General features: G+C 37.1%; 1 protein-coding gene across 1 annotated transcript; it reads left to right on the top strand.

The window, feature by feature from the left end:
- The first annotated feature begins 4,244 nt into the window (after positions 1-4,244).
- On the top strand, positions 4,245-14,212 carry LOC127413054 (dihydropteridine reductase-like). Its single transcript, XM_051649887.1, has 7 exons — positions 4,245-4,384; positions 4,592-4,684; positions 5,302-5,398; positions 6,345-6,485; positions 8,847-8,955; positions 9,508-9,591; positions 13,467-14,212. Exons 1-7 carry the CDS (start codon positions 4,298-4,300, stop codon positions 13,567-13,569), a joined length of 714 nt encoding a protein of 237 aa, XP_051505847.1. The 5' UTR covers positions 4,245-4,297; the 3' UTR covers positions 13,570-14,212.
- Positions 14,213-18,144: the final 3,932 nt, after the last annotated feature.

Genomic DNA, 18,144 nt, shown 5'->3' with positions numbered 1-18,144 from the left:
AGATTTGACAAAGACAAGCAGATCCAATCCCACCACATTTCTTTATAACATTTCACAATTATTCTTTTTTATTATTATTTAAAGAAAAAAATTCTATAGCAACAGATGCAATAACACTATTTTCTATGGCCAGACTGGTTCAAGCTGACAGAAAGGCTATGGTAACTCAGATAACCACTCTGTACAATTGTATTGAGCAGAATAGCATCTCAGAATGCACAACACGTCCAACCTTGAGGCGGATGGGCTACAACAGCAGAAGACCACATCGGGCACCAAGTGTTTGGTTTATTAACTTGTCACAGTAACTTTTAAAATGTATATAATGGTTGTCGGAGCTGTAGCTTAGCAATTAGTTGAACATAGTCTGTCATGTTATGTGATGGTGCTTATGCAGAAGACATGAGGCTGAGTCTAGCTGGTGCCATTTACTGATCTCATTCCCCTGTCTGCTATCTCTCTGTCCCTATCAATAAAGTGACTAAAAATCTGAATTGGTAGATCTTTCAGTTTAACACTTGCTGATAGCTCTCAACATATAATAACAATGCCTTTTTGTAATGCCTAAATATTGCATTTTAAATGGTTTTGTCAAATTAAAATAAGTGACATTTTTCTTGTTTACAGCATTTGCTGGGCAAAACTTGGTCTTCTTACTGTAAGCCAGACCTAATTCAAATTGCACAAAAATAAGTCATGTAAATAAATAAAAAATCAGTTGCAAAACATGTTGGCCAAGAACTTGTGTCTCACAGAAGCTCTGTTGCTATAGCAGTGACTTTCAGTGTTGCTTTGCATACTATGCAATAACTAGAATAAAAATGTTTAAAAAGTGAATTATACGGTCAAAATATCAAAAGCATGCCTGTTGCCTTATAAATTTAACCGAGTGATTAGTTGGCTTCTTATCATTCCAAAGATTCTTTCAGCAGCACATTGGAAGTGCTTTTGGCTTGCAGCTTTCTCATCTCTGGTTCTTCACAAGTGTATGCTGCTCTCTTGTGGTAAAAATGGACACATAAGAAATGTAAGTGAAGGGGCAGATGGTGTCTCTTTGATAAAAGGATAATTGTTTAATGATAAAAGAAATGGAAATTTGTGTTGGGCTAACCTCATATCAGAAGGTTAAACAAAGAAAACAAAGAAGTAAAGAAAATGCTATGTACCTTTACATGACCACATTTGTAACTCTTCCATGTAACTAGTAACAATGTCTAATTATTGCAATACATACCATTAACAGCATGCTTTTCTTCATCACCGTCCTTAGCCTTGCTCTTCCAATACTTACCATAATTACCACACACATAATTTACATACATAGTGTTTTTGTTTGTGTGCATTTGTGCATGTTTGATAGGTCACACAGATTCTTTACTGTTTTCAAAACAAAAACAAAAACAAAACAAAAAGCTAATTGCAAATAACTAATTGGAAAACTGTATAGATCCTGGAATGACTGTGATAGCAGTGGGGTCACTGGGCTGTTATTCAGCATGTAATGTGGATTATAGGGAGGAAACTGTCTCACTGAAAAAAACAGGAAAATGCAGGTTGTCTGATTTGCTAAATCATATTATTTGTGATTTACACAACAAAATGGTGTTTCTCTTCTAAACTTTTTTCTTTGCTTTCGATTAATGTGATTCTCTAAAATGTGCACTCTATTAGATTATATTATGTAGGATGAATGTGAACCAATGAAGTATGTTCAACAACATGGGCAAGGGGACTTGGGCAGGGGATTTGTAGTTCCCAGCATGCTTTGCATGAGTCTTGATGCGGAGAGTAAAAATGTTGAAATCAAGTGTTATTTTAATGTATGCATTTTTAAACAACGTGAGAAATGTTGTTATTTTGGGATTTAGAACTGATTCTGTTACGCTGGGTATCCACTGTGGTGAAGAGTGGAGCTTTTGATTTGAGGATGGGTACTCAGACAACAATCTGTATGTTACTTTATGCAAGGAACAATTACTACTTAGCATTTAGTATGCTAATGTGTACTATTGTTAGCTAAAAGTTAGCTAACTAGCAATGGTCATAAATTAAATGCCACAAAAAGTAACAAAAATGCCCCTAAAGAATTATTTTGTTTTAAACTGAAACGTCTGATACAGTGCTTAATATATTATTATCCACCTTTTTCCTGAACGCGGAAGTGATCCACAATTTGACTGTTTTTTAATTTCCAGTCTCCAGTGTTTTACACTCACATCGGCATATATTCTTAGTGGGTAATGTTACATTTAAGGTATTATTTACATTTGCAAATATTGTCAAAAAACATGCCGATACTTCACAGAGTTGAGATGAGCATTTTTTTATTGACAATGCCTCACCCGAGTGTGTAGATGACATGAAGTGATGGTCCGAGGTTAGTTACATTGATATTATTAATTATTCTGAGTTGTTATGATAGCCAACAACTGCACAAGTTGAGCCTGAAATTCATTTTTACTCCAAGTAACACGGTTGTTGTTCTTCTCTGGATCGCTCGTTTTGACAGTCTTACTCGGCGCCTGGAGACAAGAAATAGAAAACAGGCAATTAGAATCATCATGGCGCCACCCAGTGGTTGCTCAGGAAAACTGTGGATAGTCCTATAGGGTGACCAGACATCCCGGTTTACCTGGGACAGTCTCGGTTTTAAGAGGTGTTCCATTGTCTTGACAATTCTCTAAAACATGTAATTATGTCCCGGTTTCTGTTGGTAGGCTCACTGATTTTCTTCTTCCTAAATTAAATATCCTCATTGTCCTTCTTGCTATCGTATCTGGTATCGTTTGCAGAGAAGAGAAGCAATTTCGATGCGTCGCACATGGTTAGACAATACTTTTGTTCTGGTCTTTAAGTAAATCAGCTGAAATGTATCTGGTTACCATGGCGATGACATTGTGCGCTTAGCGCTCCAATAATGCACCAATAAAAATTAGTTATCAACAACGAGCTGAAAGAAGCTGATCCATTTCTTCGTGCAACACGTGAAAATGTAAACGAGGTGTTTTTGTTGTCACTGTAAATGTTAATTTCCCCACGAACACGGAGGTAAATCAGACAATGTCACTTTCATACAGCTACACTGCACTTTTTACATCGTAAGTAGGTGTCCCGGTTTGTGACTTAAAAAATCTGGTCACACTATAGTTATATATATTATGGCATAGTGGATATTGATTTCATTTTAAGGGTAAGAGTTAGGCCTAATAAATTCTGAAGTTCAACATTTTGTATTAATTAATTGATTAAACTGAAGTATTTGATATAAACAGATGAGACACAGTTTGTTTTATATGGTTGGAAACAAAATTGCCCTCATAAAGGTAAACAATGCCCCTGAAAATCACATCCAGGGGGGCAAATATTGCCTCTTAAGGTAAAAGTTAATTTCTGACACTGTAACTAGCAAAATTTTACAAGTAATGTGACTGTGTAAAATATTATGTAAAACTGAGGAAATGAATCACGTTACGGACACAAATAACTTGTTACTCACTCGCTACTCACTTGGGTAATTTAAAAATAACTCTATTCCATTATGTTGATATTATGTGAACAAGTAATGTTTTCTGACATAGAATTAATGAGCTAAACCAAGAGGAAAAAAATATGTTGATCTAACTTAATTGATTCATGTGGAACCGATGTATACAGTTATACCATGTAAATTCAAAGCATTTTTTTCAGTGTGTCTTCATATGAAATTTGTATGTGTTTTTATTCATTTTTTATTCCTCTACTTCTAGGCTTCAACGAGGCATGCTGAAGTCATATCACTATGACTTGGCAAAAGAGACGGGAAAACTTTGTACTTGACTATCTACATGTATAAAGGGCAATAATGCTGCCCTTGTCAATTTTGTGGATATTGTAGCATTTCAAATACAGTACAAATTATAATAATTCAACTGTTTTGTACTTTAAGTTCTGAATTTACCGTACAGGAAATGTTTATTTATTTGGTCCAAAAAGTGAGGGGAAAGTTAATCAACACAATCATTTTACGCTATTTACTTTTAAGTTATTATAATTGCTAATTACGATTATGATGACCTAATTCTAAGGATGGTTTTAAATTACTGTGGTTCCAACTTCTTCCTCTGTGTAGTTAAGGGCGGAAAACCCGTTTGAACCAATCATTAACCGCTACACAAGCACGTGTGTATCCCACCCTCTCTCTCTCTCTCTCTCTCTCTCTCTCTCTCTCTCTCTCTCTCTCTCTCTCTCTCTCTCTCTTTCTGATGAGTGAGAGGATACTCATCATCTTTGCTGAAGCGTTTCAAAGCGGAAAAAAGCTATGGCAGCGGCGAACCGTGTCCTTGTTTACGGAGGAAAGGGGGCTCTCGGGTCGGCCTGTGTGAATTATTTTAAGTCGAAAGGCTGGGTGAGTCAAACTGATTCTTCATTTTTATTGTAATGGAGCCGAGTCACTATGTGAGTGTGACTCGGCTCAAAATGACACCTGTTGAATCGACTCAAACAAACTGGGACTTTGTTTTTGCATTATTATGCCTTTGACCAACTATTTTCAATTATATGCATTGCAAACATTATTTAAATGTATTTATAGCGTTTTTCTATTATGTTAAAGTGGGTTGCTAGTATTGACATCGGAGCGAACGTAGAAGCGAACGCAAACGTCCTGGTGAAGCTCTGCGAGTCATTCACCGATCAAGCTGCACAGGTGGGTGGAGATAATGACCTGACATAAACCTCCGTGTGTCTGCCAACACAAGGGGCTTATTATTAAGGTGTCTGTCATGCTGTCAGCGAAACGCAGTTTACTTTCCATTAACACTGTGACAGTAATTTCCTGCCTTGCTATAACATCCCCAGTGTCCTTGACAACCTATCTTTTCTGATTATTGCGTTTGCTATTGACTTCAGACACTATTCATAATAGTCTAAGTCAGGGGCGGTACTAGGATGTGTTCTTTGGGGGGGCATTTTGATTTTAGGGTGGGCAGCTCTTTGTCTGGGGGGTGCTCCTCCCTAATAATTTCACTTGGATTCTTCCCCCAATCATGTTTCAGCATTGGTCCGGAGGGCATCAGAAGTTTCGGGGCGCACAATCCCCGAACCCCCACCCCCCCCACCCCCCCCCCCAGACCCAGCCATGGTTGTATAGGACACTGTTCTTATCTTTATATGTAACACTTATAAAATCATATACTCTATGCAACTTCATGTATGTCAGAGGACTTTACATTTTACACTGCTGTTTCAACTAAATTGTAACAAATTACTGTTGAACCAGACCCAAGTCGAGTAGTATCTTATCAGTGATGTGATTTGATGCAGGTGACATCAGATGTAGCCACGTTACTGGGGGAACACAAGGTAGATGCCATCATTTGTGTGGCTGGAGGTTGGGCTGGAGGAAATTGCAGCTCAAAAGGTCAGTGCACCTTATTTGACAAATCAGATCTCACAGGAACCAGGTAAAGACACATAAACACTCTATTCAGTGAGACTTACATGTCTATTACATACTCGGGAGGGGGTTACGTTCTCAGAATCCTTTATAGTTGAACATATAGACGAGTGGTTCTCAACTGTTGCGTCAAGACCCAAAAATGGGTTGCAAGTCTGTTCTAATAGGGTCATGGACTGAAGCAAAATCAGTTGAGAATCACTGATGTAGAATACACCGATTAGCCACAACAATAAAACCACCTGCCTAATATTGTGTAGGTTCCCCTCGTGCCGCCAAAACAGCGCCAACCCGCATCTGGCACCAACAATCACCCATGAGATAATCTAATCAGCCAATTGTGTGGCAGCAATGCAGTGCATAAAATCATTTGGATACAGGTCATGAGCTTCAGTTAAAGTTCACATCAACCATCAGAATGTGGAAAAAATGTGATCTCAGTGATTTGGAGCATGGCATGATTGTTGGTGCCAGATGGGCTGGTTTGAGCATTTCTGTAACTGCTGATCTCCTGGGATTTTCACACACAACAGTCTCTAGAATTTACTCAGAATGGTGCCAAAAACAAAAAAAATCCAATGAGCAGCAGTTCTGTGGACAGAAATGCTTTGTTGATGAGAGAGGTCAACAGAGAATGGCCAGACTGGTTCGAACTGACAAAGTCTACGGTAACTCAGATAACCACTCTTTACAGTTGTAGTGAGAAGAATATCATCTCAGTATGCCATTCTGATATGCGGGTTGGCGCTGTTTTGGCGGCACGAGGGGGACCTACACAATATTAGTCAGGTGGTTTTAATGTTGTGGCTGATCGGTGTATATGAGTTCGATAATTTTATAATTGTATTTGTTTTGCCAGGGTGATGTCAACCCTCTCTCTCTCTCTCTCTCTCTGTCTTTCTCTCTTTAGACTTATATAAGAATTCTGATATGATGTGGAAACAGAGTGTCTGGACCTCCACCATTTCCAGTCATCTTGCATCTCTGCATCTGAAACCAGGAGGTTTGCTGACCCTCTCTGGAGCAAAGGCCTCACTGGATGGCACTCCAGGTACAGTAGGAGCATCTGACCTTATAGTCCTGAGATATCATGTCGTCTACTGGACAAAGCATTCATTATTACTATATTGAGCAACAAAATATTGAGCTTTACAAGGTATTCTTGTCAATGCCAAATGTCTTCTAAATGCGATTTCAGTGTACGTTTACCAGAGGACACTTCATAATTTGTTGTTTATTTTGTGGAAGTACATTTATACCCAAGAGTAGCTGAATAATTTATTTTATGCAAGAAAAACTCTTCAGTTTGAAATTTTTCCTTTGACAAAAAATCAGTAATGGCATTCAAGGCTTTTTTTTTCAACACCATTGAAAGTCTGGCTGTCACTTCTTTGTACTTCATTAGTTTCTCCAATTGCCTTTCCTCCCAAACCTTTTTTAGCCCTGACTTGAAATGTTAAATTTATGTAATTTCATTAGTGCCAGTACATAATAATGCACGCAACAGAGGCGGCCTCCAGCCTATTCAAAACCCCCCACATCAGCAGCCCTGAAACTGCTGCTTTGATTGGCTGAGAGGCTAGGGAGGGGAATGAGTCAGCATGTTTTTTGGAGAGGGGAGCACATGTGGACTGTGTTAAGGAGTTTGTGTTCCTTACCTACACAGAACTGATTTAGACAGGAAATGCCCTGAAGCAAGGAACATTGCTTTGAAATGATATGAAGGGAACCACTAGTTGGAATGTTTGATGTATTGTGTTTAAGAGAAAGGAACAGTTAAAGGTAAACATTTCTGCTGACCTGTCAAGACTTACAACCAAACCAGATCAGAATCATGTGCTACTAACACCACAAGCTCAAATAAATAAATTATAGCCTAAAAAAAGCTATCTGGGGGTCGACATGTTGAGATCACATGAACAGACGGATACTACTACTTTTATTTGTGTAATGTCCGTGTTATGGGACACTTTTGCTTGTGGAATAAATGAATCATGGCTGACTGCGATTAGCGCATTTCTACAATAGCATCGATTACTGAAAACAGTTGCTTTTGCTTGATGCTTTATCCACACCAGTAGGTGTCATTATGAAGTCCAAGATGACCGTCTTATTGGCCAGTGAAAAATAAACAAAATATTACTTAGTGCACCTTTAAGTAGCCAACTAAATACCTTATTAAAGTAGTTTAGGCAATGATGAAACTGGTATTAGTACTTGAATCAAAGTTATGTTGTTTCTGACTTAGTTGAACCTTTAATTTATTTAGTTGAACTTGCAAAGTAGATTGTTACAATCATATTATCTTATTCAATTTTAGGCTACATCCACACTAATACGTTTTCGTTTGAATACGCATTAATTTCGCTAGTTTTGGCTTTCCGTCCACACTGAGATGGCGTTTTTGTCCAGTGATAACTGAGCTTTTCAAATGCTCTCCTAAGTAGATACATTTGAAAATGCTGTCTTTGCATTGTAGTGTGGAGAGGAAAAACTGAGGTATCTAAAAACGATGACATATTTGTTGTAATGTGATCCATTCAACCCAAAACAATCAAGATGGCGGCCCATGTTGTAGCGACATTGTTGTGCCTGCTATCCACTTTGATAGCATTGTTAAAGATAACTTTGTACAACCTTAACAATTTACTCCTTAAAAGGCAATTGAAATCACACTCTGACCCTCACTGGTCACTCAGTGTCAAACGTGAGAGGTTGTTCAGTACCACTGAAACCAGAAAACACTGAATGCCCTTGTTTTAGAGAACAAAGACAAGAAAAATATAGAGCTTCTCCACCTCTCTTTCCAGTTGGCTCTGTGGTTTTTTGGAATAGCTGTCTTTCATTTTGGGGTGGAGAAAAATTCTCCTGATTGAAAAAACAAAAATGGCTGGTTATTGATTCCAGATGCTAAGCCAACAAACATCTAGAGAGGGTGAGGTGGCAGCAAAAGCATGCTTTAAACAAACATTACAATACATTTTTATAGTACATCAATCTCTTATCTCAAAAGATCAAGGAAAATGAAATTCCTCATGATATGACCCCTTTAAATACACTGCCATTTCCCTTTTCCAGATATAGTAGAATAAAATATACTGTACTCTCACTACATAGAATGGAACAAATTGAATATGCTTATTTTGTATTGCAAAATCCGTTTTATTCTCTGGCATCACACCAAATGATTATTGACCTAACCTCAAAGCAACAGCTGTACCTGTGAGACATTGTTAGGCCAATTGTGTCATTGGCATGCTCTCAAGAGCTGTGTGTGGATGTGTTGTGTCCCATCGTCTGGTTTAAGGAGCGATTGCTGCATCTGTAGCACTCGCTGTATGAAGACAGTTCTGCTCTCCATTCACTCATTAACTCTCCATCTCTCATTTTCTCTGTTTCTCTCTGGCTGTAGGCATGGTTGGGTATGGCATGGCCAAGGCGGCGGTCCATCAGTTGTGCAAGAGTCTGGCTGGTGAAGACAGTGGTCTTCCGTCTGGAGCTGTAGCTGTGGCCATCCTTCCGTAAGAGAATTTGTCAATCATTAAATGTTGCCAAAAATTAAAACATTAGCAAAGTGCAAGTAGAGGTCCATTACAAATGTATTCAGAAGTGGTTGTAGCTTGACTGTACATTAGAGTGCTGCTTCAAGGTGAAGTGTGTAATTTCTGTGCCACTTGCGTCACCAAACGGAATTGCATGAACATGGACTGTTTTCAGAAAGGTTTCTTGAACATTGAAGCTTAAGTATTTCAAAAGACTAATCCACATTGGGTTGTGTTTTATGAGAATCTGAGACACTTTATATGCATTTTTTCTAATATTGTACATATTTTACTTTATACATTAAATATGAATGCTCTTTGTTTTAACCAGTGCGGTGCATGAGTTTCTGCAGTCATTTGTATTCTTAGTAACCTGCATTGCACACGTTTGAATGCTGTCTGTTTGCATTAGCTTAACATATCTGGTGTGTGTTTTCAAAAGGGCAGGCTATTCTGTAAACTATGGCTTCAGGCTCTGTTCCATGCATTCATCTCCCACCAAGATAGCAACATTATGTCATCTTCCTCCAGGGTTACCTTGGATACACCAATGAACAGGAAATTCATGCCTGATGCAGATTTTGGGAGCTGGACACCTCTGGAATATATCGCAGGGTGAGTACACATTTCTCAGATCCACCCAAATTTCATTATGTCTACTGATGATACAATAATTGGCAGATTGGACCTGTTTGGAAAATGGAAAGAAGCCTTATCAATTAGATAAAGCATAAAGTGGCCACTTGTCACCAGTAGAGGGCAATGGTGTCCTTCTCAAAAGAGCTGATTTCTGCTGTATGTCATTCGGGGATGATCTGAATATTATGACATAGACATTATTATATCAAAACAATTTGTTATGTACTATTTTAATGAAATTTGTAGTTTGTATGTCATCAAAAGAAGATTACCATCCCAAACTCCCTCTCATTAGAAATGTTTTAAATCTAGATCTTCAAAACCTTCCTCAAATGCTACATTTGATTTGATCATTTTAACCAAAAAGCTACAAGCATCTGGTGTGAGCTCACTTGGAATGCCACTTAACCAGTCAAATTAGAGGAGCGGAACTAACAGTGTATACTCAGAAATATAGCAAATGATTAGAGTAAATAAAATACCTCTACCTATCACATGCTTATTATTACTCTAAATAATAATTAGAAATCATTTGGTTTTGAGGTTTAGAGATAGAGTAATTGTACTTTTCCAGTATATCTCTGTCACCAATGTGGCCAAATCTCTCCTGCCAGTCTGCACAGATTAGGATGAGGATTTCATGCAACTCCATAATCCCAGAAGAGCTGAAGCAAACCCAGGTGGATTAGAGAAACACATGAGAGATGGAGGAGTATAAATAGTCTGTTTGTTAGGGGTAATTAATGTGTAGCCTCTCAATTCAGTGTACACTGTAAATTAAACGGTCAGATAACCTAAAAATGTGCTTTGTGTGGTAAAATATACTGTAAATTAATTGATATTATACCACCGGTCTGTTGAATGCTTGATTCTGATTGGTTCACGGACATTCTAAGGTGTACAATTATTTTTCGAGTAAATGCATGGCTATAAAGTAGTTCCAGGTCTTGGCCGCATAACGGTTCCATATCACTTTGCCAAATTATTTCAGTTATTTCAAAGAGCCCTACAGTCTACCAAAACAAAATAACCAATTAAAACAAAGTCATTGGTTAAAGTAAATCGGTTAAGAACGTCAAACAACGTCTAAAATATCTAACATATATTTCAATTTCGGTTAAAAAGAGACCTTGTGCTCCCTCGTCTCCCCCGCACTTACATGCGCACACTGAGACTCCAGTCGCAACCGACAAATAGAGCAGCACCCCCACGACTTGATCAATACAACAATTTATATTATCCGAATAACTTTTAATGTTTCAATATATTTCACCCTTATCAGCCTCACATAGCTGTAGTGGAAAGCACTGCCCCCCGTTTCACTTACACACACACACACACAGAGAGAGAGAGAGAGAAGCAGCGCATCCTTCGTTGCTGGTTCTAACATGACGTTTTCGAATTAGCAATGAAGGCTTGAGCTGTATCAGAACAAGATACACTTGATCAATACAACAGTTCTATATGATCTGAGATATCTGTGGTAAAAACCCTCGCACTCCCCCTCTCACACACACACACACACACACTCCTACACTCGTGGACACACATTATACACGTAAGGCCCAAACATACTCGTGAGAGTCGTCATATCAGCACTCCTGCATCTCAGTGGGGATGAAAAAATTGTTACGGTTTATAATGGGAATATGCCAATTTTGAAGCAATGTTACTTCTGACGAGAGCTGCAACAAAAAAGGTAATCCCAGACTGCAACAAAAAAGGTAATCCCAGAAGCGATCTCTCTCTCATTTTCTGAGTTTCTCTCTTTCGATCCCTCAAATGCAAACTCTCACACACGCACAAACGCACTAACTTGTTACTTCAGTAAGTCCTGGAGTAAAGCAGCACAAGCCTCCGTTGCTAGTTCTAATGTGACGTTTTTGAATTAGCAACGAAGGCTCCGACTTTATTAAAGCAAGATGCTGAATATGTGGTGGAAGAAAGTAGTTCCACTCACAAGAGCGTTTTTGGGACGAAAACCAGAAAATGTCGTGAGATAAAACCCTGAACGATGTCTTAAGGTATGGTAACCGTGGTATAAGCAGAATAACTGACGACAGACCGTTGAATTGTTTAAAAATAATGCACACCAGAGGTGCAACGGTCACAACGCTTTATTTTTAAACAATTCAACGGTCTGTCGTCAGTTATTCCTTACTTATTATTTAGTCAAATTAATAATTTTAGTATATTATTAAGTATTATAGTATTATTTAGTATCTGATTTAATATGAATGAAAATATTATTAAAATATATTATTTTAATATATTTCAAGCATATAGATGGTTTCAGTGCTATGTTTCATGAGCTAAAACCAACAAATCTTTGATTTTAATAAGGTCTTTAAAGGAATATACTGGGTTAAATACAAGTTCAGCTCAATCAACAGCATTTGTAGCAGCATAATGTTGATTGTCACAAAAAAAAATTTTATTTCAACATGTCCCTCAATTATAAAAAAATAAAAAATCACAATGGAGTGAGGCACTTACAATGGAAGTGAATGGAGCCAGTCCATAAATGTAGCCACATGTATAGCCACGAGACGTAATCATTATTTGTTAACATGATTTTATAGTGTGTTAAAAATTCTGTTCTATACATGATTTTAGTGTAATGAAATGGATTACAGGGTTTACATTGCGACAAAGTGGTAATATTGGATATAACTTTACACAGATAGTTAGTAAGTTAGCAATATTAATACTCTAATAGTCAAGAAAAACACTAACATCTTGTGGCTATGCTTTTGAAATAATGTGTATTTTAGCATTTATTGACTGGCCCCATTCACTTTGTAAGTGCCTTACTTTAATCGCAGTTTGTGCTTTTTTTTTTTTTAAATAAATAAGGCATGAGTTGAAATTATTATAGTTTTTTACATTATGCCACAAATGCTGTTGATTGAGCTTAACTTGTATTGAACCTGAAACATTCCTTTAAAGAACCCATTAAAATCAAAATTTTGTGGCTTTTAGTCTATTTTAGTCAATGTCAGTTAAGGGGGTCGCACACCGGACACATCTGGCAGACGACATGGAGCATTCTAAAATTCGAAACAACTGTTTTCAATTAAGGTACGTACACCGCCGCCGCCACTCGGCGTCTGTCGGCGGTGCACAGCTACGACTCCAGAGGCTGCTCAAATTTCTGCCGTGTCACGGAGAGCAACTCGCATATTTTCCATTAAGTTCAACCCAAATCATAATCAAAGGACACAGATTATTTACTTTAGCGTTCTTCATTCTTGAACAAGGGAAAAACCATGGTAACATTTGTGTACTATCTGCAACCTGAACCGCATCGACGTGCCCCGTGTTTCATACCTGTGCCGTGTCCTAGTCGTGAAGTGACGCGGCGTGGCGCTTCTCGTCCAGTGTGCGACTGCCTTTAGCTTTGAAGTCTCTCTATTTTGGACCAAAAAATTTTATGACTCACACTGCACTCATTTTGTCCAATCAGATTCTCTCTAGCCCCTCAATATCTCCAGTTCCAACTTCCCGTTTCAATTAGAAATACTTAAACACTTAAACAATAAATACATCAGTGAAAACTGCTCATCAAGCACTACATAAGGCATGAATGCACATTTTTCTTTTTACAGTGTACAAGAGACAAACAGAGATGGTACCATGTCTAATACTGCTACTGTTTCTCAAGAATGTTCCAGAGTCGACAAGACTTGTTCTGTTAAACACGTCTATCTTTTTCCCATCCTTTGCATAACTCATTTTCTCTCTCTTTTTCTATTCCTCCCTTTTTTTCCCCTCTCTGTTCTCATTATCTCACTCTCTCTCTCCATCCCTCACCACCATTTTACACCTGTCTCTCATTCTCTCTGTTCCAGAACCTTCTACAGCTGGGCCACTGGGTCAGAGCGGCCAGCCTCAGGCAGCCTCATACAACTAGTGACGACTGGGGGGGAAACAGAGGCCTCGCTGGCACAGTAAAGGAAAAAAGAGAGAGAGAGAAAGAGCAGAGGAGAGCATTGTTTACTAATACTGTGCAGCAGAGGAGAGTGTTCAAACAAAAAGGACGGAAAATGAGAGATTTCCATTCATCCAGCCTCACTGGGTATACACAGCACAGTGTCTCTGGGTGGACAAAGTATTAACTTACATGTTTTATATTGATTCAGTCTCATGTGTTATACATTAGTCAAGCAGAATATAGTTGATAAGTGTAATTTCCCTGCTGGAAACGCCCCCCCCCCCAAAAAAAAACCCCAGCTTAAAACAGAAGTTGTTGTGCTGGTTTTCATCTGGTCTCGTGGCTGGTTTTAGAAAGGTTGTGAGACCAGCTAAAGACCAGCTTGACTAGGCTAGGACAAGCAGTTAGGACCAGCAAACCAGCAGGGGTGTCTTAACAAATGTTGTGCCGCTGTCGTATTTGAAACATACAGTCCAACTTTTTCGGAAGTGGCCTTATCTTGTGTTTGTGTACAGTAAGTGTGAGTGTGTATGTTTACTGCCTGAAATGAAGTCATTGAAATGAAATCATGCTCTGTTTTAAAAAATATTCCCTCTCCAGTGTGTTCTGGTGCTGCTTATTGTGTGTATACCATACTTGCACAATAAAGATCATTAAAAATAATATTGTGTTATATGTGTCTCATGACATACCCAGCAACAGCTGTCAATAAAAGTGTTACAGCAATTTCTAAATTCAAAGATAAAGGAGAAAAAAAAAATTAGTTCTTTGGACCTAAAAAGAGTGAGAAAAATACTTTTTTTTTATTTTTTATTTGTTTTGTCGTTACTGAACGTGACGTGCCAGTTTGAAAATGTAGGATGGAGAATACAATTTGAGAGCTGCAACTGAGGATTTCCAGCAAATAATGACTTAAATTTGCCTTCTGAAGATCTGAAATATAGCATAGAAGACATATGGACTACTTTTATGGTGTTTTCAGGAATTTGACAGTCATGAACATTGTATGAACTGTCATTGTATTGAAAGGATCTGTGAATAACTGCCAGGGTTGGGGAGTAACAGAATACATGTAATGGGATTACGTATTTAAAATACAAAATATTAGTAACTGTATTCCACTACAGTTACAATTTAAATAATAGGTCATTAGAATACAGTTACATTCAAAAAGTATTTTGATTACTGAAGAGATTACTTTGCATTTTATTGTCATTTGTTTCATTTAATATTTAGTCCTTTCAGATGGAAAACATTTATACATATAAATGATGCGATCCAAAGTGCATTTGAGCAGTGGTGAAACACTTTCTTTTGATGTGTTACATTCATACGAGCAGACAGAGAAGTAAGTTTGAAGAAAGTTTGGAGCAGAAGAAATAGAAATAAACCTTGTGTAAATTGTCAGCTTTACGCTAAGCTAAAATGATATTTCTAGCCATTTTACATGCATGTTACCAGGCATGATCATATTTTTGTATCAAGAAAATTCACATTGGATCATCATTTCTTTTTTCTAGCAAGACCTTTGATATTAGGACAAAAATCATATTCTTGATCATAATTTTTGTATTGTTTTCCTGTAAAAATATCTACAAATCCTTAAAACAAGATCAATTTGATTGATCTTGTTTTAGAAACAACACTGCATAAGATATTTAGGTTTTTCAGAGGATGTATTTTTAACGTGTATTTTGTCTTACTGTACTGGCAGAGTTTTTATAGTCAAAACAAGTGAAAAAATCTACCAGTGCTGAAGAAGTAATCCAAAGTATTTAGAATACGTTACTGACCTTGAGTAATCTAACGGAATACGTTACAAATTACATTTTACAGCATGTATTCTGTAATCTGTAGTGGAATACATTTCAAAAGTAACCCTCCCAATCCTGATAACAGCATACAGGTTTCGTAATATAATGCAGTTTGGACATTTATGGGTGAACTGTTCCTTTAAAAGATATTAGTTCTACTTGGTCAGTGTAGTAGTTGAAATTAACCATACAATTATATAAAACAAAGCTCTTGTCTTCTCTCATTTATTTGTTGTCTGTCGATTTATTTGAAGACATAATGGTTTGTATTTAGTCAGGTAGTGCTGATAACAAAATTTGCACTGTATTTTATCTTGTTTTGTGTGTGTGTGTGTGTGTGTGTGTGTGTGTGTGTGTGTGTGGTTTTTTTTTTTTTTTTCTCTGGATGATGGTTCTTCGGCAGTGCTGTAGTTCTGAGAGGCAGAGCTCCTTCTCTCCCTGCAGTTGTTGTTTTGTCTGATTGCCATGTGGAAGCCATTTTGTCTGGCAAGCATGGTGATTGTATAAATGAAGAGCTTACAGATGGAATTGGTTAGTTCAGCCATGGTAACTTGAGTGTGAGGACATTGGAAGGTGAGAGAGAGAGAGAGAGAGAGAGAGAGAGAGAGAGAGAGAGAGAGAGAGAGAGAGAGAGAGAGATGACCACCACTGTCTCCTCTAAATGCCCAACATTGGCTAACAATAGCTGGCACAATCATCTGTATCCAAATGTAAACTAAACTGTTTGATGTTCCACAATTTACAACAATCACAAAATCATTATGAAGTATTTGCCATGACATCACTTAAAGATGGTGCTAGCAAGCAACGTCGGTGGCCACAACAACGATCAGCAGTTAAACTGACTCTCAGCCTTCATCTTGGTACTTTTTTGCTCTTATTTTCAGTTAATAAAATATGAGGAATATAGGAAAAAACTGCATAACACAGTGTAAATCCACAGTTAATTTGACATGTTTTCTTGCATATATACATGTGTATATACTTTGTTTTATGTTAGTTTGCAGAGTGGATTAAGTGTGTGTAATATTTGTGGATGTGTCTCTACGTCTGTTTCACAATCTTTCTCATATCTCATTTACTCTCTTTGTTTTTTTTGCTCTGTTTTGTTCAATATCTCTAATCTCAAAATGTATAGAGTCAAAGTCCACCTGAATGTCAACATACTGATCCATTTTGATAAGCCGTTTTTAAAAAATCAATAATATAACAAGCTACTTTCAGCTCGGACAAAAGGTTGTGCCTCATGGTTAGGAATGATTGTCTATATTGTATATAAGCACAAATTTATAAACGCTTTAAAGCAGTGTTACAGCCTTTTATGCAAAAGCGTCAATCAATGTAAAAGACTTTCTCTATAAGCATACCACGCCATAAATGGACGGAAGTCCTCATCTAATATTGTAGTCTCCCTTGACAGTGCCTGAGAATTTTAAATGGGTATCTGTTATTTAGAAATGCAAAAATTTCATTTTTCTGTCGTTAGTTTGAACCTACTTTGATTTTTCAACAAAGTCAAACCCAGAATTGTTTCTTACCCTCAGCATTCTTTTGCTCTATATATTTTAATTCATTTATTTTATTAATATCAGTGCAGAGATAATTTTAAGACAAAAGTTCCTTAAAAATTGGAATAAAATGTGAATGAACACTGATTAGAAATATCACAAACATTAATGAAAACAAACAGGCCTACAGTACAAATACATTTTTAATTCCTAATTTACTAGGCACATATAGAATGCTGCAAATATTTCACATGCAGTGTTATCAGTTTAATGTGACAACTTGTTTCAAATAAATAGGTAACCGGTTACATGTTAATTTTTGTGAAATTGTCAAAATTGTCAGAAACTACTTTATATTCACAACATTGAAAAAAAAAAAAAATCACCAGAACATTTTTTCAAGCTGTTTAAAGGACACAGTCTTGCATTATTTATGCTAATCTATGCAATGAAATATAAACCTAATGATATTTTTGAATATGTAAGTGCCTCTGTCAGATAATGATATGCAAATTTTGTGAATTATTAAAAAGGCACAGCCAAAGATTCATATTAGTTCCCATATTTATTTGAAATAAATATTTTTTAATCATTCCTTGTGCTTATTTAGATGGTATTTAATTATAAAGCCATTTATTTGAAGTTAAGCTGTGTGCGTACGAAAGAGCTGCTACCAAGGGCATAGATTTTTCTTCGACATGGAGGGGTGGGGGGGGTGTTACAGCGTGAAGCATTTACAACATGTTTCCATTGATAATGGTATCAGTGGATACCATTATCAATGTGATTGTATGCCCCTGGCTGTTACAATAATCTGACTTTAAAGGTATAGTTCACCCAAAATTTTTTATTTTGTCATCATCTACTCACCCTCATGTTGTTTCAAACCATCAGTTTTCCATCTGTGGAACACAAAAAGAGATGCAGAATGTTTGCCTCACTTTCATTGTATGGAAAAAAGATATCTGATATCTGCCTAACATCTTTTGTATTTCACAGAAAAAAAAAAAAGAAAGAAAGAAATTCAGGTTTGGAATAGCATGAGGGTGACTAAAAGACAGATTTTGTTCTTTTTGGGTGAACCATCCCTTTATATAAATTGTATAACCCTCTTAGATAAAAAAAAAAAAAAAAACTGCCGTTACTTTTAATTAACTTTCTATTCAACTTCGATTCAATGTCTGTTTATTTGAAATGAATACTAGTCAGCTATGTAAAGTGTGAATTTTCAGCCATGTTAGCAACTGATTACAATTTCATTGTGAAGAGAGCG

The sequence above is a fragment of the Myxocyprinus asiaticus genome, chromosome 22 (assembly GCF_019703515.2).
Source record: "Myxocyprinus asiaticus isolate MX2 ecotype Aquarium Trade chromosome 22, UBuf_Myxa_2, whole genome shotgun sequence".
In the NCBI taxonomy this organism is placed as follows: domain Eukaryota; kingdom Metazoa; phylum Chordata; class Actinopteri; order Cypriniformes; family Catostomidae; genus Myxocyprinus; species Myxocyprinus asiaticus.
The sequence above is the reverse complement of the archived record's forward strand: the minus strand, read 5'-3'. Positions and strand labels throughout refer to the sequence as shown.

What these genes read in the sequence shown, in the direction of transcription:
- LOC127413054 (XM_051649887.1), top strand. Translation starts at nt 4,298, where the DNA reads ATGGCAGCGGCGAACCGTGTCCTTGTTTACGGAGGAAAGGGGGCTCTC. An exon ending in CTCACTGGATGGCACTCCAG is followed by an intron (nt 6,486 to 8,846) that starts GTACAGTAGGAG and finishes CTCTGGCTGTAG; the next exon opens with GCATGGTTGGGTATGGCATG. An exon ending in CCTCTGGAATATATCGCAGG is followed by an intron (nt 9,592 to 13,466) that starts GTGAGTACACAT and finishes TCTCTGTTCCAG; the next exon opens with AACCTTCTACAGCTGGGCCA.